Raw genomic sequence first — 19598 nt, 5'->3', positions numbered from 1 at the left:
GGCCCCTGACGACAGGTACCGCAACAAGCAGGAGCGGGTATTGGCGGTGTTTTGGGTAAGTCTCTCTCGCACAACATTTTCATTGGGCAAGTCTTTTATTGAAATAATGAATGGATACATCGGTTTTGTATGCAGAGGTATTTCAAGCCAGAAGAAGGACTTGAGGCCCGGGCGGATCAGGTGGCTACCGTCGCCTGTAGGAAGTACGTCACCGACATGCACCACGAGGCGCGCGTGCAGGCCCACAGAGACTACTACGCCGTGGTGTTGAAGCAGTCCATCAGCAAGCCTGATGCAAGACAGGTGGAGCTGTCCCGGGCCCAGTACCTTGAGGTAGACGAAAAACATTAATAATGATTCGTTTTGAGATTAAGTCGGTTTAATTTTATCTTTTTCTATGTCAAATAATCGATGACTTGTAGGTGATTCCCTGGTGGTGGCGATCCCACTCCGTGTGCTGGGAGATGATCGTGGACAGGTGGTTGTCCAACGACTTCGCTGAGAACCACGCGAGGCAGCGGGACCAGTGTCTACTGAGGCGAGGTGCTACTCACCATCAAGGCAGCCGCAGCCTCCCCACCTACAAACAAGCATATGTAAGTGATTTCTTTTATCTTATTTGACGCTGAGTTCTGCCTTATTTCTCACCATCTTGCTGTCTTACTCGCAGGAGGCTGCACACCCGGGCGTGGAGGTCTTACTCGCAGGAGGCTGCACACATGGGCAGGGCGTCTTCCTCTTTCTCCTTCGACCCGTCTGTCCCGCGCGAGGTGTACTCTGACCCGACCATGCACACTAAGGTCCAAGAGTACACCTCAAAGGTGAGGGAGGTCCATGGGGAAGATTACGATGTGCGCACGGAGCCCATTGATGCAGAGACCATCATGAGGCTAGGAGGAGGCAAGAAACATGGGTGGCTGTGGATTGCAGACGGCGCCATCGACTCCACCACTGTTCCCTCTCTCGACGTGCTCCGAGCACGGAGCATGAGCTCCAGCTAGCCCATACGCCCATGACCTACTCCGTCATTGCAGCGGGTCGACGCTCTCGAGGTACGTCCTGTTTTACTCATCATACGTTCATCTTTGCACACCTAAGTTACATTTGCATTACAGAAACATTGAAGTTTGTATTACAGGCCGAGCTGCAGGCCCAGAAGCTCGTGGTCGAGGCTCAGAGCGCGCAGCTGCAGGCCCAAAGGGAAGCGTTCACGGCCCAGGAGAGGAGGATGCAAGAAATAGAGGCCTTCATGCGGAGTGTCCAGCAAGGGGGTGTACCTTTGCCGTTGGCAACTCCTCCACCGCCTACTCCTACAACCACTCCTGTAAGTATGAAAGTTCACTCCTACTAGATGCTTCCTTGACATACAACCATGGTTGACATACAAACTTACTAGATGCTTGACATAGAAACTTACTAGATGCTTGACATAGAAACTTACTAGATGCTTGCACTAGCTATGACATACAACCATGCTTGACATTCTCAATTTACTAGATGCTTGACATAGAAACTTACTAGATGCTTACACTAGCTATGACATACACCAATGCTTCACATAGAAACTTACTAGATGAATCTCACACATGCAACCTCTTATCCTTTTTGCAGCTTCCGTCGGCGGGTTCGAATAACCCTGCTCATGCGTCACCGAATGATGGAGCCTTTGCTTCACCATCGTGTCATAGGCCACTTTTTTGAGGAGTTGTGCTTCGTCATGTGCTTGGACTTGAGCTTCACTTGTGGTTGTGACTTGTGCTTGGACTTGATGGACTGTGGTTGTGAATTTGTGACTTGTGGTTGTGATATTTGACTTGTGGTTGCGATATGTTGTTATTTGAGTTGTGGTTGTGATATAATGTGTGAAAATGGTTTCGTTATGATATATATGTGATTATTGTGATGTTTGTGATATATATGTGACATGTGATATATATTTGAACTATTTGTGTCAGTGGAATGCAAAAAACAAAAAAAAATTGCAATTTCGGTTGATTTACCGAGTGCAATGGTCATGGCACTCGACAAAGCTGGGAAACTTTGCCGAGTGCCAGGACATTGCACTCAGCAAAGATTTTTTTTTAGAAAAGCAAAAAATCTTTGCCGAGTGCCAAGCTGGGGAGGCACTCGGCAAAGAGTTTTTGAAAAAAAAATAAAAAATATCTTTGCTAAGTGCCCTAACTGTCGGCACTCGGCAAAGACGCCGTCAACAGAGCAGCGCCGTTGACGGCTGCTTTTCTTTGCTGAGTGTCGCCGTTGGCCCTCGAAAAAGGCTTTGCCGAGTGCCCGACAAATGGTCCTCGGCAAAGAGTCTCTTTGCCGTTAAATTTTTTACCGAGGGCTCTTTGCCGAGGGCGGCGCTCGACAAAGCCTTTACCGAGGGCTTTTGGGCCTTTGCCGAGTGCCCTAGGCCCTCTGCAAAGAGGCCGCCTCCAGTAGTGTGGGCAAGCTTCTCGTAGCTTGCGCTGGCAGGGCAAGGCAAGGTCAGGCGAGTTGCCTCTGGGAACCAAACGCTCCCCAAGAAAATACCAAACCATTTGGCAAGCACATGGGATGATCTTCTGTTGATGCATACGTATGCATTTATAATTATAATCCCTCAATTATAATGGACGGCCACGGATAATTGCCGTGTCTCACACTGCTGTGTATGAGGTGTTTAGACTTTAGGGCTTGATAGTCAATAGACTAGGTCCATGTCATGTTACGTTCGAGGACGCGGCCATGCATGAACTGGCCTTTCCCAGCGCCGTTTATGTTGTTCATTTGTTTTGTATTGACCTGTTCACTCGTCGCTGTTGTCAACGCCTCAAATCATGGCGTGCATTTCTTTACGGAGGAATTGTGTTGAGAGTTGAGAGGGAAGTTAGAACATGCATGTGAGACTTGAGTGCGTAAACACAGGTTGTCCAACCTACAGCGTACTCAACTACACGTAGGGCCGGCACCTCTATAAATACGGGGAGATGCAACAAGAAGCCAACCCCAACATTCCGCCCTTTTTAGTCACTTGATAAGTGCCCTGCCGTACATTCTATCCTTGTGTGCATATATAATATGGGTCGATCCATGACGATTCAGTATTGTGAAGTTCTGTTACTGCCCGTGGCCCTCCTGGTCCTCGCAGGTAGCTCACCGGTGGTGGCTCAGCTGGAGCTCGGCTACTACAGCAAGACATGCCCGAACGTCGAGGCGATCGTCCGCAAGGAGATGGAGAAGATCATCTCGGCTGCACCCAGCCTTGCTGGCCCGCTCCTCAGGCTTCATTTCCATGACTGCTTCGTCAGGGTAAGTATTCTTTTCTGAGTGACGTTTCCCTTCCAATTATGACAACGTGGGACTCTTTTTTTAAGTTATAACAACGTCGATTCACTGCAGGGTTGTGACGCGTCTGTGCTGCTCAACTCCACTGCGGCCAACCTGGCAGAGAGGGACGCCATTCCGAACAGGAGCCTGCGAGGCTTTGGTTCCGTAGAGAGAGTGAAGGCCAAGCTGGAAGCTGCCTGCCCCAACACGGTTTCCTGCGCCGACGTCCTCACCCTCATGGCCCGCGACGCCGTTGTGCTGACCAAGGGCCCCTTCTGGCCGGTGGCGCTCGGGAGGCGAGACGGTAGGGTGTCCAGTGCAAATGAGGCGGCCGACCAGCTGCCTCCGGCATACGGAGACATACCACTGCTCACCAAAATTTTTGCCTCCAAAGGTCTCGATACCAAGGACCTAGTTGTCCTCTCCGGCGGCCACACCCTCGGCACGGCGCACTGCCGGTCTTACGCCGGCCGGCTCTACAACTTCAGCAGCGCTTACAGTTCAGACCCATCCCTCGACAGCGAGTACGCCGACCGGCTCAGGACGCGCTGCAGCAGCGTCGACGACAAGACCACGCTTACCGAGATGGACCCCGGCAGCTACAAGACCTTCGACACGAGCTACTTCCGCCACGTCGCCAAGCGGAGGGGGCTCTTACAGTCCGACGCCGCGCTCCTCACTGACGCCGCAAGTAGGGACTACGTCCAGCGCATCGCCACCGGCAAGTTTGACGACGTGTTCTTTAAGGAATTTAGCGAGTCCATGATCAAGATGGGCAACGTCGGCGTGATCACCGGTGCTGACGGGGAAATCAGGAAGAAATGCTACATCGTCAACTAAAGAACTATCGGCTACTAGAATCTATGATTTTTTTTAAAAAAAAATGTAAACTGCACACGATAGTGGGGCGCATATGTATCTGTAATCATTTTGATGTATTAATTATTGTTGTAAATTCATTCCATGGTGGTAGATATATTAAAGCACACATTATTATATATTGTGGTAATGTATATATATTTTTCAACCTTTAAGTTGCACTAGGTAGCGTGCCCGTGCGTTGTTACGGGACAACTAAACTTTTGTACTAAAAACATACGGATCGCACGTTAAGATAACAATACAGTAAGACATTAAACTGACATTTAATCCCAAAAAAACAAAGTTTATGAAATTAACAGTTACTAAAGCACGGCACCGCAGGCTCACAAACTCTACTATATAGACCTTTCCGTGATACGACGGGAACCGAAAATATTTATGAAATTATATATTTGGCTGGGTTAAGCTAATGTAAAATAACATCATACATTGTTTTCATACTTCCGTTTCAACAGATTAGCGCGATCAAAGAAATCCTACCGACAATCTGTGTCGAGGTTGAAAACACCACCAGATTTGATCAAATAAATAACACGCCAGGAATGGGACCAAACATTGATCAATATATAGTAAGTCCATCCTGCCAGAAAGAACAATTGTCTCACTGAAACTAATGCATTACTTTGCCTTGCCAAATATAACAAGCGCCGGCCGCAGGCACTTTGCTCCTCCATCGAGTCTCACTCAGTTATTGATAATTGATAACATTCACTTGAAAACACACCGATTTCACTTCTCTTGCATAACTGGATTGATCAAAAGGAAAGATACTTCACAATGGGATGCCAAAGCATTTACCAATCCAAACAGTTGTCGATTATTAATGATACAACATATCTCATAATACAAAGTTTCCTAAAATATTAACTCATCTTTCTACAAAACTAAAGATTTTGACATCTGCCTGTGCTCGATATATGTTTGTCTTACTGAAAATGATGTGCCCTGCGGTATAATACAATAAAAATATTAAGAAACATAAAATGAAGAGAGCGTTAGTGCAGAAAAGAAGGGGGAAACAAGGGCTGATCTGCTCCTCTTACTGATAGCCGCAGCTTGCAAAAGTGAACTTGGCAGGAATGGCCACACAAGTGTCTTGCCTCCACCAGAGGGCCGGATCATATCACCATATGAATATTCCTCAGCTCGGTTACAAAAAAAAAACTGCATATTTCTTTTTTAGATATATGGAACTGGGGCAATACACATCTCCTTTATAAAATAATTGGTTAGAGCATTAACAAAAAGGATTGATCATATTAGGTTGATCCCTGTGAGATAACAAACAAAGCAAGGAAAATAAAACTGCATATGTTGTAACTCCCATGAATTACTAATATGAGAATGTAGCTCATTTTCTTGGATGCGAGGCAATCAACTCTAATAGAGCAATGACAAAAATCGACCGCATGCAGAGTCCATTTAATTAGAGATGGACGGTGCTTAACTGTATCCATCCATGATCTAATTGCATCAGACACTGCTAAACCAAACTACACAAGAGCGATGGCTATTAGGGATATATATGTGCATTCTGAAACCAAAAAATCAATCCTTGTATGCAATCAGAAAATTCAACGCTTCTGATGGAATCACAAATGGCCACAGATGAATAGAAAATGCTTATATTTGCCAGCCAACTGATTATCCATATCGATGTTAATGACATCACGTAGCAGCACAACTGAGCTAGCTAGGAAGATCTACCTCAACCGCTCAACGTCAAGAAGCAATGTTCAAGGCGCTAGGGAAAAAAGGGGTATATATTATATAACAAACAAATTTCAGCCAAATTGTACAGCATAATTCAAAAAAGCTGTGTCTAAAACACGATCTATGCAGCGCAAATGTAGTACTATCATGGATAAAGCATCTCGCCATAGGTTGGCATGCATATGGTCAGCCGTAACATTTGGGACAGGTAAGAGTCTCTGAGGATAGATGCTACTGTATTTTTCAATTATTTGTTGAAAATTTAAGGTTTTTGCCCAATCGCAGGCATTGGTTGGTAATATACTACACAACATTATCCACAAGTAAGGTTTGGGGTGCACATTATTTGCCATGTTGAAATATATACTCCATGCAAAATGAAAAGATGGAAAAAAATTTGGGACTTCTCAGAGTAGCAAAAGAAAAATGTATGAGGAAACTTATGCTGCTTCCACCAATATGGGCATTAGGGATGATAGCTATCCGAATTAAACAAGAAGCACTGAAGAAGATAGCATGGTTGTGAAAGTTCTCTACACAATACCAAATGCAATATAGAAAATTTTCAAGAAGATTAGTGAGTGAACCGAAACTATGACAGTACTACCATCTGTTACAAAATGAATTGTAATGTGAAACGTTTGAAATAAATGAATTTCTTTCAGTAACTAACGAAAACCTCCAGCGAAATTCCTCTGTTCGCATGTAGTGAAATGGAAAGCAAACAATACGGAAATTATCATCAATAACAGGTGACAGCCTCTGACCACAACTACTACTATCCTGCTAGCACTGAGTAACAAACAGGAAGAGTATGATATCACATTTTTTTTAATATTCATCAAGAGGGGTGACTCAAGTGAGTAATAATGGATCGAACCTCCGTTGAGCAGAGATGGCTTGGACTTGGCAGCGTCCTCAGCTTCGGTGAGGTACTCCTCCTGGAGCCCTCATCCTCGTCCACATAGTTAGCGAACTGCAGGAAAGCCACGGACGGCTGCCCCGGTACCCCCCTCCCCGTACCAGGTCTGGGTCAGGGTACCCCAGCACACAGACGTAATCGAGCAGGAGCCAAGAGAGCGCCGCCGCCATCAGCCAGGAACCAGCCAATCGGGCGAGGCCGTGATCGTGACGTCCAGCAACTTGTTGGGTGAGGGTGGCGCACGGTCCTGGCCAGCCGACCGGGGCGGGCGGAGCAGGCGCCGGGCGAATCGGAGCGGCAGCCGAAGGGGGCGGTGGCGGTGGCGGTGCACCATGAACACTTGTACTGAAGCTACAAAATTCTGCGGAACTGGGCGCGAGAAACACAAACCTGATCAGATCCTGGAGCTACGCACTGCAGATGAGAGACCGAGTGGGAGACGTACCAGCGCCGGAGGTGCATTGACGTGGTTGCCGGTGCTGAAAATCGTGGCCATGTTGAGCAGTTTATTGGAGTCGTAGGGTGCCAATCGGAGGACACCGAATGGCTGCGCAGTCTTGGAGGCGTCGTCACGTTCCCGTTGGGATCCGGCCAGCATCAGGCGTGGGGGCATCCTCAGATCCAGCGATGGTTGGGCATGGGGTGGGCGGCGTCGGAGTCCGCGACGAGGGTCGAGCGGGGGTGGCGCGGCATCGGCGGTGACGGTGGCGAGGGCGTGTGCAATGGGCTATGGAGAGGGACGGAGGAGCGAGGGCGGCGCACCATGGGATTGCGAGTGGAGAACGCCCCCTTCCTTTTTACAAAGCCACGGGTGGTGAGCGTCTCCTGGGTGGGCGTCTCCCACGGGGGGCCGCAACGCTGTGTCACCCCGCCGCCATCACGATGCTGATCTGGAAGGGAGATGGATCGGCACAGAGGGGTCGCGAGCGTGGAGGGAGGCTGCGGGCGTGCGGGGCTGGCGGCGGGGGGAGGATGGAGTGGAGCGCGTGATGCGGTATCGCACGGACGGGAAGGAGGAGCGACCCCAAAAAAAAGTCGCACGAAAAAATAGTCTTACTTTTATTCTTTTTAGTTGTAGGAGACTAAAGTTAGATTTTCAACACTGAACTACAAAATTCGGGTAACGAACGCCCTCCAACCGTTGAAACACTACTATAGAACATACAATCAGCGTTGAACGTCCAAACCATCAGTGTTGGCTATGCTAGAGCTATCAGTGATCATACTTCACACTTCACTGTCAGGTTGTATGCCAAGGATCAGAACAATGAATATATGAACCTTATTCACCCTATCACTGTCGCCTTGACCCACAACAGGAAAGTAATATAGCACTGTGGGTTGCACAAGAACCAGTTCTGATTTAATCCACAATCCATAATTGATTGCTGAGGGGTGTGTGGGTCGAGTTAACAACTCCTAGCTTCCCTCGGTGGTGTCCTTTATCAAGTAGCTCTATCGTCATGCTCCTCCTCCTCCTCCTTGTCCCCCGCCGCCTCACAAGCGGAGGTCGTCCTCCATCTAGGGAGACGACAGTGGACTGTTTTCGCTTGAGCCCGTGTCGCCGTCACTCTTTCAAACTTGCAGTAGTCGTTCCTCGCTTGAGGAGTCATTGACTCATTGTCCAACACAACTTGGAGCCAGTCATTGTTGGAGAGGTGCTTTGGTGTGTAGGACTTTGGAGTGGAGAAAGAAGATTGCAGATCGCTCCTATTTGTACTGAACTGTGAGCACCTCTTCAGTTTTCCGGCCAATGTGATGAATGGTTGCGATACACGAGACAGGTACGGACGACGGTTGTGATGCCTAACGCCTGCATATGAGCAGCAGTCAAAGAAAAGTCTCTATTTCCCCGGCCGGCCCAGAAGACCCCAACAACGATCGCAACTGGTGCCCACAATGCAGCCCTATTTAACCATCGGTTCATTTTATGATTCGTTAGTAAAAACAATTTTCATTGTCGGGTAGAGCAATGAATTGTCATCCGGTGCTGACATTTTCTTTCTCAGCTGGTCCATTACGAACTGGTGCACAGGCTGTTCCGGCCTAACGATGTAACCTATAATCACCGTCGGCTTGGTGTATGATCCGGTGGTGAAATGGACCCCGATTATCGCAGCCGGATCAAAACCTAGCCGGTAGTGATACACATATCATCGCCGGTTCATTTTGCCTCATAGAACCGGTGGTGAAACACATTCGCCTCCGGTTATATAAAAATCAGCGGTGATAAAGGCATGGGATGCCCATTTATATCGTAGTGTATGTCCTAGTAAAGTAATATCAGCGGTGAGAGCATCTCCAATAGTTTCTAAAAAATTAGTTGGTAAATCATTGAGCTTTAGAAGTGGCAAAAAAGTTGGGAGCATATTTGTTGGCTTCCTCCAACAGTTCAAAACCTCGCTCCTAAAATATAGAAGACAATTTTGCATCATGAAGCCTAAACGATTTCTAAATCACCCCAGCCACCTTTATACTTTGTTTCTCTCTTGTACAACTCTGTCTTACTCTTTATTCTTTTCACATATCCTTCCACCGCCAGATTGGCACGTCGACAGCCGCACGCATATTTCGGTGCGATTGGATCGATTTTTGCCAGTGCGGAAAGATTGGGAGTTGAAGTAGGACCTGTAGGAGAGCAGTTTTTTTAATCTTGCAAAAAAATCTAGATTAGGAGTGAGTTTTGGAAACTCTTGGAGATGCTCTAAGAAGGAGAAAGTCATTTGGAATGCATAACTGTTGGGAACTAATCAATTGGCGACGGAGTTTTTATCTTTTTATAGTTTTATAAGTAAATTTTTCTGGTTAATTACTTTACACTAATAACTTGCATGATATTAGAGGATAATACTTATGCTAATTTATGGGGTACTTTGGTGGTTTTTTCCATGATAATAGAGTTAAGAAATATATCCGGCTTATTCAGCTTCTTTTTTCAGCCGGAATAGTATTTTCTCTCACAACAATTCAGCCGGAACAGTGTTTTTCAGCCAAGCGAACGGGGTATAAGCAAATTAGATCAAATTGCTGTTGTCATCGATGATGATTAGAGTGTACTAGAATTATGAATGGTTTTACATTGAACTTTTAGAATTTATACATTTTTTTCTATTGCATCTTGTAAAGAATAACGTAAAGCTATGGTTTGAAAATAGTCTCTACTTAGCATTTAGTAAGATAAGACTTATATCTGTAAAAAATAATTGAACTGACAAAATGAGACATCATTGTAATTTGTTGAGTATTTCAAACTCATAAGATATTCAAATATCGTTCAAATAGAAACTCAGTATTTTGGTAAGCAAAATAATATTCCAAACATATGTGGTTACGTACATTATGGAGTTTAAGTTCGTGTGTATCCTTTCCAAAGCAAACGAAAGCTATTTTTTGAATGAGACCATACAAATTTTAATTGGGAAAAAGCTCCATGTAAATATATAAAAAAGAAAAAAAAACACAAGGCTTGCGAATTGTGACACTAAAGTCAACAAGCGCCGGTGCGGAAGCCAACCCGTGATCCTGGCAGGTCGTAGAGCACCTCGATGGTTCGCTGGTTCAGGCTGCCGATGAGGCCAGTGTATTCGTCTCCATCCGTGTTCCAGAACGCGAGGCAACCATCGAGCAGGAGCCCGGACGAGGCATCGAGGTCGACGGTGGCCCCACCCCGGAACGTCAGCGACACGGTGGGCACCGTGACGTTGTCGTACCCCGTGAGGTTGTAGCAGGTGTCGAGCTGGGCGGTCGGCGGCGCGAGAGGGTACTCCGCCATGGCGCTCCGGAACGCGGTCCTCAGTGCCGCGTAGGCCGTGTCCTGAAGCGCCGTGATGGTCGTGCTCGAAGCCAAGATCATTCCCTCCCGGAACACCGCGGCTGGTATGTCCAGCTGCTGCCCGCCGACGCTGATGCCGGTGAGCATCAGCTGGTAGAACCACGGCTGGTCGTCCATGGTGAGCAGCGGCGTGAAGACGAAGTCGGATGTGTTCTCCGGCGCCCCGAAGGCCAGGAACCCCGTGGAGTCCCCCGTCGGCGGGAGGCAGAGCGAGAAGGCACCACCGTGCTCCGCTGACGTCTGCCCCACAAGGGACTCCGGCAGGCGGCCCAGGGCGAGCACGCCGTCATACTTGCCTTCGTTGCCGAAAGGACCTTCTTGGTCGTGACCGCAGCCGAAGTGGAAGTTCTCGACGACGGCTCCCGGACCAAGTGTCAGCGCGTCGCTGCTGTACACACCGGTCGTGTTGGCGCCGCTGCCATAGTGGATATAGAACCCGCATTCCCAGTTGCTGGTGCAGCCATTGCCACCGAGGCCAGCAGCCAGGTCCCTGCACTCCTGTGAGTCACAGGGGATAGTGGTGTAAGTAGAAGACCTGCTCGGATCAAATGGAGGGAGCTTCTGGGGGTAGCAGTTGCTGGAGTTGCACGGCTTGCACTGCACCCACGACAGGTCGCTTTCGGTGGTCAGTACAAGGGTCTGCGGGACTGCTGGCGTGCCCAAGCCCACGGTGACAAGGTACTGCTGCGAGTCATAGGACGAGCCCAGCCGTGTCGGGACGCTCACAGTTGAAGCGTCACTGCTCTGCGGTCTGTTGCTCCTGGACATTCTCCTTGTAATGTACTTGGTGCGCACACGATCTCGGTGAAGCCGTTGCGCGAGAGACAACTCGTCTTTGGTCTGCAATGGCGCGCACGGCCCGTACCGATGCGCCAGTGGCACGGACACACGCCCTGACTGTGGAGACGACACTGCAAACATGGAGAGGTTTTGGATTAGTATTCGTCGAGGATCCGGCTTTGTTCGTCATGGGAGTCACAGTAGATCTGATGATACCCCTCGATGTCGAACACGATTCTTCTGATGACTGAAATGCTGCTTTTGGCACCACCACATATCTGCTTTCCTTGTGGCCTGCTGCTGCTTCATTTGCTTGGGCAATGCCACCGTGACTGCATATGACGAGTAGGAGCAGAGAGAGGAGAAAAGCAGACGCCATGGTAAGAGATGACTGAGATACAATGTTCCATCCACTACGGAGTGTGTTAAATAAGGGATGCACTCGATTTGTTTTTTGAATAGAGAACATTACGAGGATCAGCGGACTTGGTCTGAGGTTGCGTAGGACTAGATCAATATATTCTCGTTCAGATGTCTTCTATTTTGTGATTTGTCTCGATATCTATGCACAAAATCTAAGCTGGTATTAACTTTGTTCCACTATCTAAAAAAAAATCTATGCACACAATCTCTCGAGGCTGCCAAGTGCTATGTTAGTTTGTGACTACAGCAACGCTGCCTATGCCTAAAGATCTGATGTGCTAATACTAGTAGTAATATATTTATATATTTGGGAACATATATAAGGCCTTACGTTCATGTCTCTGTACTTCCGTCCAGAATCTCGATTATAATCTGGTAACAATGATGATTTGCTTCCACATATGAGGATGCAAAGATAGTTCATTAGTATTTATCAAGATTGAAGAATGAGTCATGAATGCATAAGTACGAAAATGGCAAGAAAGGCCGGCAATGACAAAAGAAGGTATGGATTAATAAGTATTAATTGGTCTTGTATCTGAGGCTTGTTTAGGTTGTGGGATATATACAAATTGGAATGGCATAATTGACAAATGCAAGATGGCAAGGACAAATGAAAAGACAGAAAGTGACATGATTAGTTGCCTACGGGTTGGTTTCACACATGTATTGCTTGTCAATTACATCAAGAATATTGATAATGAATTTTGTATTGATCAAAATAAAAGTGGATTTCGATTGAAGGTATATTGTTCATACAAACAAGGCTTGACTTGAGAATGGCTAGATAAGATGAAGGTAGCAAGAAAATGGCTGCGAGGGACTAAGTGAAGGTGAAGGGAAAGCGACGGCTTAGTAATTAAGGTACGATGGCTAAGGTGAGGAAGCAAGTACTTGTGTTGATCTGAGGAACTAAGCAAGTCATGATAAGTGATCTAATATCAGGTATAAAATCATTGTTGGATCAATAGTTAGAGTAACATGAAGCCATGCATTGAACTCTTATGTGTTGAAATAGTTCAAGTCACAAACTCAAGGAGGATTTGCTCAAGAATTGAGATAAAGTTGGTTGTGACCCTTGTGAAGTGTTATGATATGATACCCCTAGTTATGCGTAGAAACCAACTGTAAATTCTATAAGCACAACTCCGACAAATTACAAGTGATTGTCTCTCTTTCAGAACCATACTTGCCCCTCTAGGACTATATGATTTTTGACCTATACAAGAATGTAGTGCAATAAAATTGTCTAGCCTAATCATCTTGAGCACTCCTAATTGCTCTTTACAAGCCTTGAATGAGACCCTTGTGTTGGCTTGGTTGATTCCTATGGCCTCGACCCACTTCTTTATATAGTCCCCTCCAAGGCCTCCATACATTCAATTAGGAATCTTATGCTTGGTAGTATTATTATTCAAATTATAAAAGAATTAGAAGTTCTAAAACACACTTCCACTACTACAGATTGACTTTTCACTGTCGTCACTTTCATTGCCGTAGCGATAAAAGCATCGGTGTGATACTTCCACCCTCGGTTGGACCGATAGGGAGGCCTTGTGAGGAATAAAACCGGCAGCTGAAAACCATCAGTGCTGCGGTGGTAGTGGGGTTGAATTCCACCGTCGTTTGGAACGCCGAGCCAACTAGGATAGGCATTATGGCCGTCGGCCCTACACGACCATTTAGTGTACCGGCGGTACTAAATTCAGTGTGAGTTATTTCCCTATTTCCCAACTACCCACAACACAGTTGCATCACCATTACTTTCCTACGGAGTATGCCTCGTCTTCCCTGATGCTTATATTTACTGCTCCTCTTTGCTTCTCCATCTTCAAGGTTGGCCTATTTAAGCCGGGGCTGGACGAGCTTCTTGGCAATCCATACACTCCTTCCTCCTTAGATATAGATAGATACAGACAAAACTCTTGAGCCAACCAGCTATATTTTCTTCATCACCATGGCGCTCCTTCTCCAACTCCTCTGGTGGCAGCAATGGCATTGGGAGAAGGCCTTCAGGATTGGGTACTACCGGCATCTAGGCGCAGCAGGGGTTGCTCGATCTAGGTGCTAGTGGAAGTTTTGCGATTAAGGGGGTTCACTTATTTGGGCAAGCCAAGGGGTACTCAATGCACTTTGGTATCCCTAGTTTGCCCTGCGTATTTCTTGTGCCGATTCACCATCCCGGTGCCCTGGCGGTCCTCCTTCCTCTAGAGCAGCAGCAACGACGGCGGCAATTCTCTTTCCCGCCTAGCCGCCTCCTCTTCTTTAATGCCTCTATCTCCCTCGCGCTCGTGACCATGAGAGGTGCAGTAGCAGGGAAGGTAAAGCACCTATTGGCTTTCTTAGCGCAATCACCAAGTATGGAAGTTTCAAGTCCATTCCCGGTAACAGCGCTAGAAATGCCTGTTGGTATTTCTTAGTACCATCACTAAGATTGAGTGAACCTTAGCGACACCACCAAGAAACACCAACTACGATAGTTCTTAACGATTACAGAAAATATCCGCAAGCGCACAGATCTATCGTTGTAGCATTTCACCCAGAAGTATTTAGGATATCATTATTTATATTTTTCCAAAGGAGGGCAAGGTGTAAAGAGTCTAGCATGAGCATGAACAAGATTACATACTTGCATTATTAAACCAATAGTTCATGACAGGGGTAAAAATGTTGTTTCAAGGATAGTGGACACACATCTGGGCCAACCTCAAGGATAAAAGGAAAACAAAGAATAAAAGAATGGTCCTAAGTGGAGCAAGCATGTTCAAAATATAGTTGTGCAAAGAATAGTTGATGATCATACAAATTATATGATTAGAGTTAGATCTAAGCACAAGATGGACGGGGAGATCCCCGGGCACTGGTCTGCCAGCAAGCCGTGGAGACTTTACGAACTCCTACATGATACCCGAATGTGGGGGATTACAAGGGACGGACATGGTTGTCATCACCTGCCACTTACCCCTCAACCGGGGGTCCACCATCATATCTGAAGGTTCCTGTGTACCCGAGCACCACGCCTGTGTACAAAGAAACTACCCATATCCCCCCGGAACTCCGACCCTACGGATCGACAAGCATAGGACATGCAAACCCGAAGGAACGACGAACCACCACCTCTACTTAGCTCTTCTTCTACCCATACAAGTAATATGAATGGTTAAGCATAAAGTTGACACATGTTAAGATCATAATATACAAACTATATGCTAGTTCATATGTCAAGATTATAATATGAAAACTATAGTCAAGTTCATATGCACTACTATAATGATAATATGAGAGCAAGACTTTGGAAGAATTCTTCATAGTATTCATACCAAGATTCCTCTCTTCCAAGGAGCCAAGCTCTCCAAGGTAGCTCTTGCCTAGCTCACAAATGCTACTAAAAGGTAAAAAGAGTACAAGTGGAGGTGGAGGTATAGAGCCCAAATGAAGTGTGTGTTGGAGAGGAGCACTACCCCCTTATTTATACTAGCTTGAGGTTGGTTTAGGGGAGATAAAATAGGAAACTAGCCTCAAACAACCCCAAGTGTCATCAATGCACCGCCTGTGCAAGGTGGGGCCAGGAGGAGGTGGGGGCGGTGTGCCCACACCCTTGGTGCGGCCACACCTGGGCCAGCCCTCCTCGGTACCGCCTTCGCGCTGTGGGCTGGTGGCTAGGCCTGGGCCCTTCCACGTCGGTGCTCGGCCCAGATTCTTCAATGAAGTGGGCCTTTGCTTGGTTCTTTGATGTAGTATCTGTATTACGCTTTCTGGATTGCACATTTTGCTTTGTTTTCCACTTGTATTCAAATGTGTGCCCTACAAAACATATTTTTTCCAATACAAGTGGAACTATGTCAAAAGTAAATGCATATGTGTTAAAAGTTTGTTTATTTCTTCCATTTTGGATATTAATTAGCGGTTAGATTTGATCGTTAGTGACCGCCAACAAATCCCCCAAGCTTAACCTTTGCTCGTCCCGAGCAAATAGCTAAGTACTTGGTTGTTGATCAGGAGTTGCTACTATACCGAATATATTTCATAGGGGCCATGCCTATAACGAAGTATTCTTCCACAATTCAAATACGTTGGCATTTTTATCCACCCTTTACCTTGGTCCCTGTGAGGCATATAGATTTTCTAAGTTCTTGTGCGGTTGCAAGATAGAACGGTTATAACAGAATCACCAATCTTTCATTCTTTGATCGACTATCTATCTAGAGGTTTATGAGTTTTGCAAAAATAAATGTAAGTTCCTCAAATGATTCTCTCGATCGCTCAATGTGTATGAAACTTCACCAAGGCATTTGGTATTTTACCTTCTTTTTCATATCCTACCACTAAAGGCTTTGAGTGGAGCTTTGGGTAGGTATGAAAGTGGGGCATACTTGCATCACATATTTTGCTAAGTCAAAAACTGGACCTCAAGGAGATGCAAGTCATACACTTTGATCAAGACGTGCAAGTGTGTGGAATTTTTATAACTTCCTAATTCTAAATATTTTTGGTAATCCTTTGATCATGAATCTCTCCTTTAAATGAATGCCTTTTATTTGAAAGTATGGGCTATCTTTATTTATTTCTTTCTTTTTCTTTTCTTTTCTTCATGCTCTTTGGCATGCATTATTTTTTCCTCTCATGGCTTTTGGCATGGATATCTTTTTCTTTTCTTTTTTTATCATAGTCCATACTCCATACTATCCTTTTTGGCATATGAAATTTTTTGAGAGTGAGATGCATGACAAAATAAATGGAGTATTATTTTGGTGGACGAAAAAGCATGTTTTGCGTAACTCTCAGTATAAGAGTCAGTAGTTTATTTGTGGGTGTACATGTGTCTTGATCATGGGTGCATGACGAGACTCTCAACTAGGGTCACAACAATTTGACAAAGCTCAATGCTCAAACAAGTAGCATATGACTAAGGTTTTGAATGTATATCAGGTCATATAGCCTTGGTAGGTATTCATAATCATTGAGGAACTTCGGATTTTAGCATTTTTGAAAATAAAAACTCCGGATGTCAAGTTTCTCTTAGAACAAAGTCATAACAAATTCTATTTGTACCATATCATAACTCGCAACAACTTAGAAAAGGAGGATACATTTGCAACCCACAAGTTTTCAAGTTTTTAGGATAAGACATTTTTAGCCAACAAACTTAAATCTTGGGGAATACTAAGTTACAGCCTAGGCATACATGAATTATAGACAAAGCAACTATTCATCATTTCAACTTAGGAGAAACTAAACATTCCTTAAACACATATTAGAGTGGAATTCATATTTTTGTTGCTTTTGTCATTTTTTATTTTTCTGGTATTTTCAAATTTTTAGATTTTTTTAAATGCTAATAAATAGATAAATGCAGAAAATAAATGCAAAAATTAAAAATGCGACAAATATACAAGGTACCTCTGCGGGGGTCCTCCTCCAAGCTAGCTCATAGCCTATGGTCCGAGATGGCTTGGTGATGACTCCGAAGTAGGTTTTCATTATATTTATTTTTATATGATTTTATAGGTTTATACCACCCATGTCTATACTTAGCAGTTTTAGTTTAATGATCAAACTAGACATTTGATCAAGGTAGACTAATCAACCTAAGCACCATGCTTAAATTTGAAAAGCCTATGAAAACATGATCGTGCAAGAACAATGCCCAAACCAAAGCATACTTGTATAGAACATGGTAGGATAAGCAAGATTTATTTAATGGCAAAGAAGGGTGATTTTAAGATTTTTAGCGTAATTAGTGTATAAACTATATTCTAAGTTTTAGCAATTCTTTATTTAGTAAAATAATTATGAAAGATAACTACCGATTTACCTTCGGCAAGGGCTCACCGTTTAAAGTCCAATGAGCAGGACTCTTCTCCCTTCATTTCTTGCTTGAGGATGGTACATCCGTGCCCGAAGGAGTAGACGCGGATGATTGCACCTTCTTTGGTTTCCACACCATTTTGTTGGTTTTTAGTGGTGTGGTGGTGGATTTTGGAGCTTCTTCTTTTTGTTTTCACACCGTTTCTTTAGGTGGTTTGGGAACAACCTTTGGTTTTTCTTCTTTTTGTTTTGGGTTGTTCTTCTTCAGCTCTGGCCTCTTTTTGTTTTCTTTATTTTTCTTGATGAGGCTGTCCACCAGTTGAGGTTGTATCTTAACCTCTGTTATGCCTTGTGGGTTTGGCCCATACTTGATATGGATCATGGAGCATTGCTCCTGTCTAGGCCAAAAGTTGAACTTTTCCTCTTTGCCGTTGATGTTGAAGCGGATTTCTCCAGCTCCAACATCAATCTGTGCTCCCGCGGTGCATAGGAAGGGTCATCCAAGGATGAGGGGCGACTCCTTTGTTGTTTCCATGTCTAGCACCACGAAGTCGACGGGGACGAAGTATCCTCGGATTTTCACCGGGATATCTTCGGCAATCCCTACCAGATAGCGGACTGTTGAGTCAGCTAGCTAGAGCATCATTGGCATAGGTGCTAAGTGTGTCAAGTTGAACTTGTCGAATACGACCTTGGGCATCACACTGACGCTTGCCCCTAGGTCACACAAGGCATGATCGAACTGCTGGGTCCCAATTGAGCATGTGATGGTGGGGCACCCAGGGTCCTTTTTCTCAGGTAGACGGTTGAGTATAGCAGCACTACACTCGTCTGTTAGCTTGACAACTTATGTGGACGGCAATGGTCGCTTGTTGTTGATGATGTCTTTGATGTACTTTGTGTAGGAAGGTACATGTAAGACATCCATTAGGGGGACACTCACATGTATCTTCTCTATCATCTTGACAAAATGAGCAAATTGCTCGTCCACGGCTTGCTTTCTTTTTCTTGTTGGAAACGACAAGTAACTGGTGTCGATGAAATCTTGCAGTGCCGTTTCCTCTTCTTCTTGATCTTTTTGTGTTTTTGTTGAAGAAGATCCCTCCTCCTATTGCCCTTGTGCTTTCCCTGCTTTATTGTTAGGGTTTGGTGGATCATGAGTGGACTTATCACCCCTCGTGGTCACCGCATTAACTTTTTCAAGATAATTCTCGGGTTGCCCTGGAATCTTCCCTTTATTATTAATAGGAACAACAACAATTTGATCTAATTGTGTTTCTAGCATTTTATTAATGCTCAATTGATTTTTTACAGCGGAAGATAAATCTTCTATTTTTAAGTTAATATTTTCTAGCATTCTATCATTATATGTTATCTTTTTAGTAAGATTTTCGTTTATTTTAGCTTGGCCTAAGACCAAGTCTTTCAAGGAAGGTTAATTTGAATTGAAATTGGAATTGAAATTGGAATTGAAATTGAAATTTGAATTACCTCCTTGCGGGCGGGATTGATTGTTCCACCCATTATTGTTACCTTGTCAGAATCCGTTGTTGATGTATGATGCTTCTTCATGGGTTTCGAGGCAATCATTCCCCGAGTGTCCAACTTCTCCATAGACTTCACATGTCATGTGTGAGTCCATCACCTGAATGGTGCTCTTCATTGTTTCTTTATCAGTGGCACGTTCATCCCGTCATTTCAATAACAAATCCATTTTTGTGGCAAGCATATCTGCCCTCCTTCACGGTATGCATACCTTTTTATTGTTTTCATTCTTCCCCCAAGCTTTGATTGGCCACCATCTTTTCAATGAGAGTTGTGACTCCATCGATGGTGAGGGAGAGAAATGCTCCTCCAGTAGCGGCATCTATGTGCCACTTCGACATGGGTGTAAGCCCCTCCTAGAAGTTCTGGAGCACAAGCCAGTTTTCC

At 45.2% G+C, this 19598-nt stretch overlaps 2 protein-coding genes across 2 annotated transcripts; one reads left to right on the top strand and one right to left on the bottom strand.

Moving 5' to 3' along the window:
- Positions 1 to 3054: 3054 nt before the first annotated feature.
- On the top strand, positions 3055 to 4146 carry LOC136522428 (peroxidase 1-like). The gene is made up of 2 exons (XM_066516249.1): positions 3055 to 3288; positions 3379 to 4146. Exons 1-2 carry the CDS (start codon positions 3058 to 3060, stop codon positions 4144 to 4146), a joined length of 999 nt encoding a protein of 332 aa, XP_066372346.1. The 5' UTR covers positions 3055 to 3057.
- Positions 4147 to 10310: 6164 nt separating this feature from the next.
- On the bottom strand, positions 10311 to 11576 carry LOC136523951 (aspartyl protease family protein At5g10770-like). The gene has a single exon (XM_066517459.1). It carries the CDS (start codon positions 11574 to 11576, stop codon positions 10311 to 10313), a length of 1266 nt encoding a protein of 421 aa, XP_066373556.1.
- Positions 11577 to 19598: the final 8022 nt, after the last annotated feature.

Source organism: Miscanthus floridulus, chromosome 18 (assembly GCF_019320115.1).
Source record: "Miscanthus floridulus cultivar M001 chromosome 18, ASM1932011v1, whole genome shotgun sequence".
Classification (NCBI taxonomy): Eukaryota; Viridiplantae; Streptophyta; class Magnoliopsida; order Poales; family Poaceae; genus Miscanthus; species Miscanthus floridulus.
This window is presented reverse-complemented; position numbering and strand designations above follow the sequence as displayed.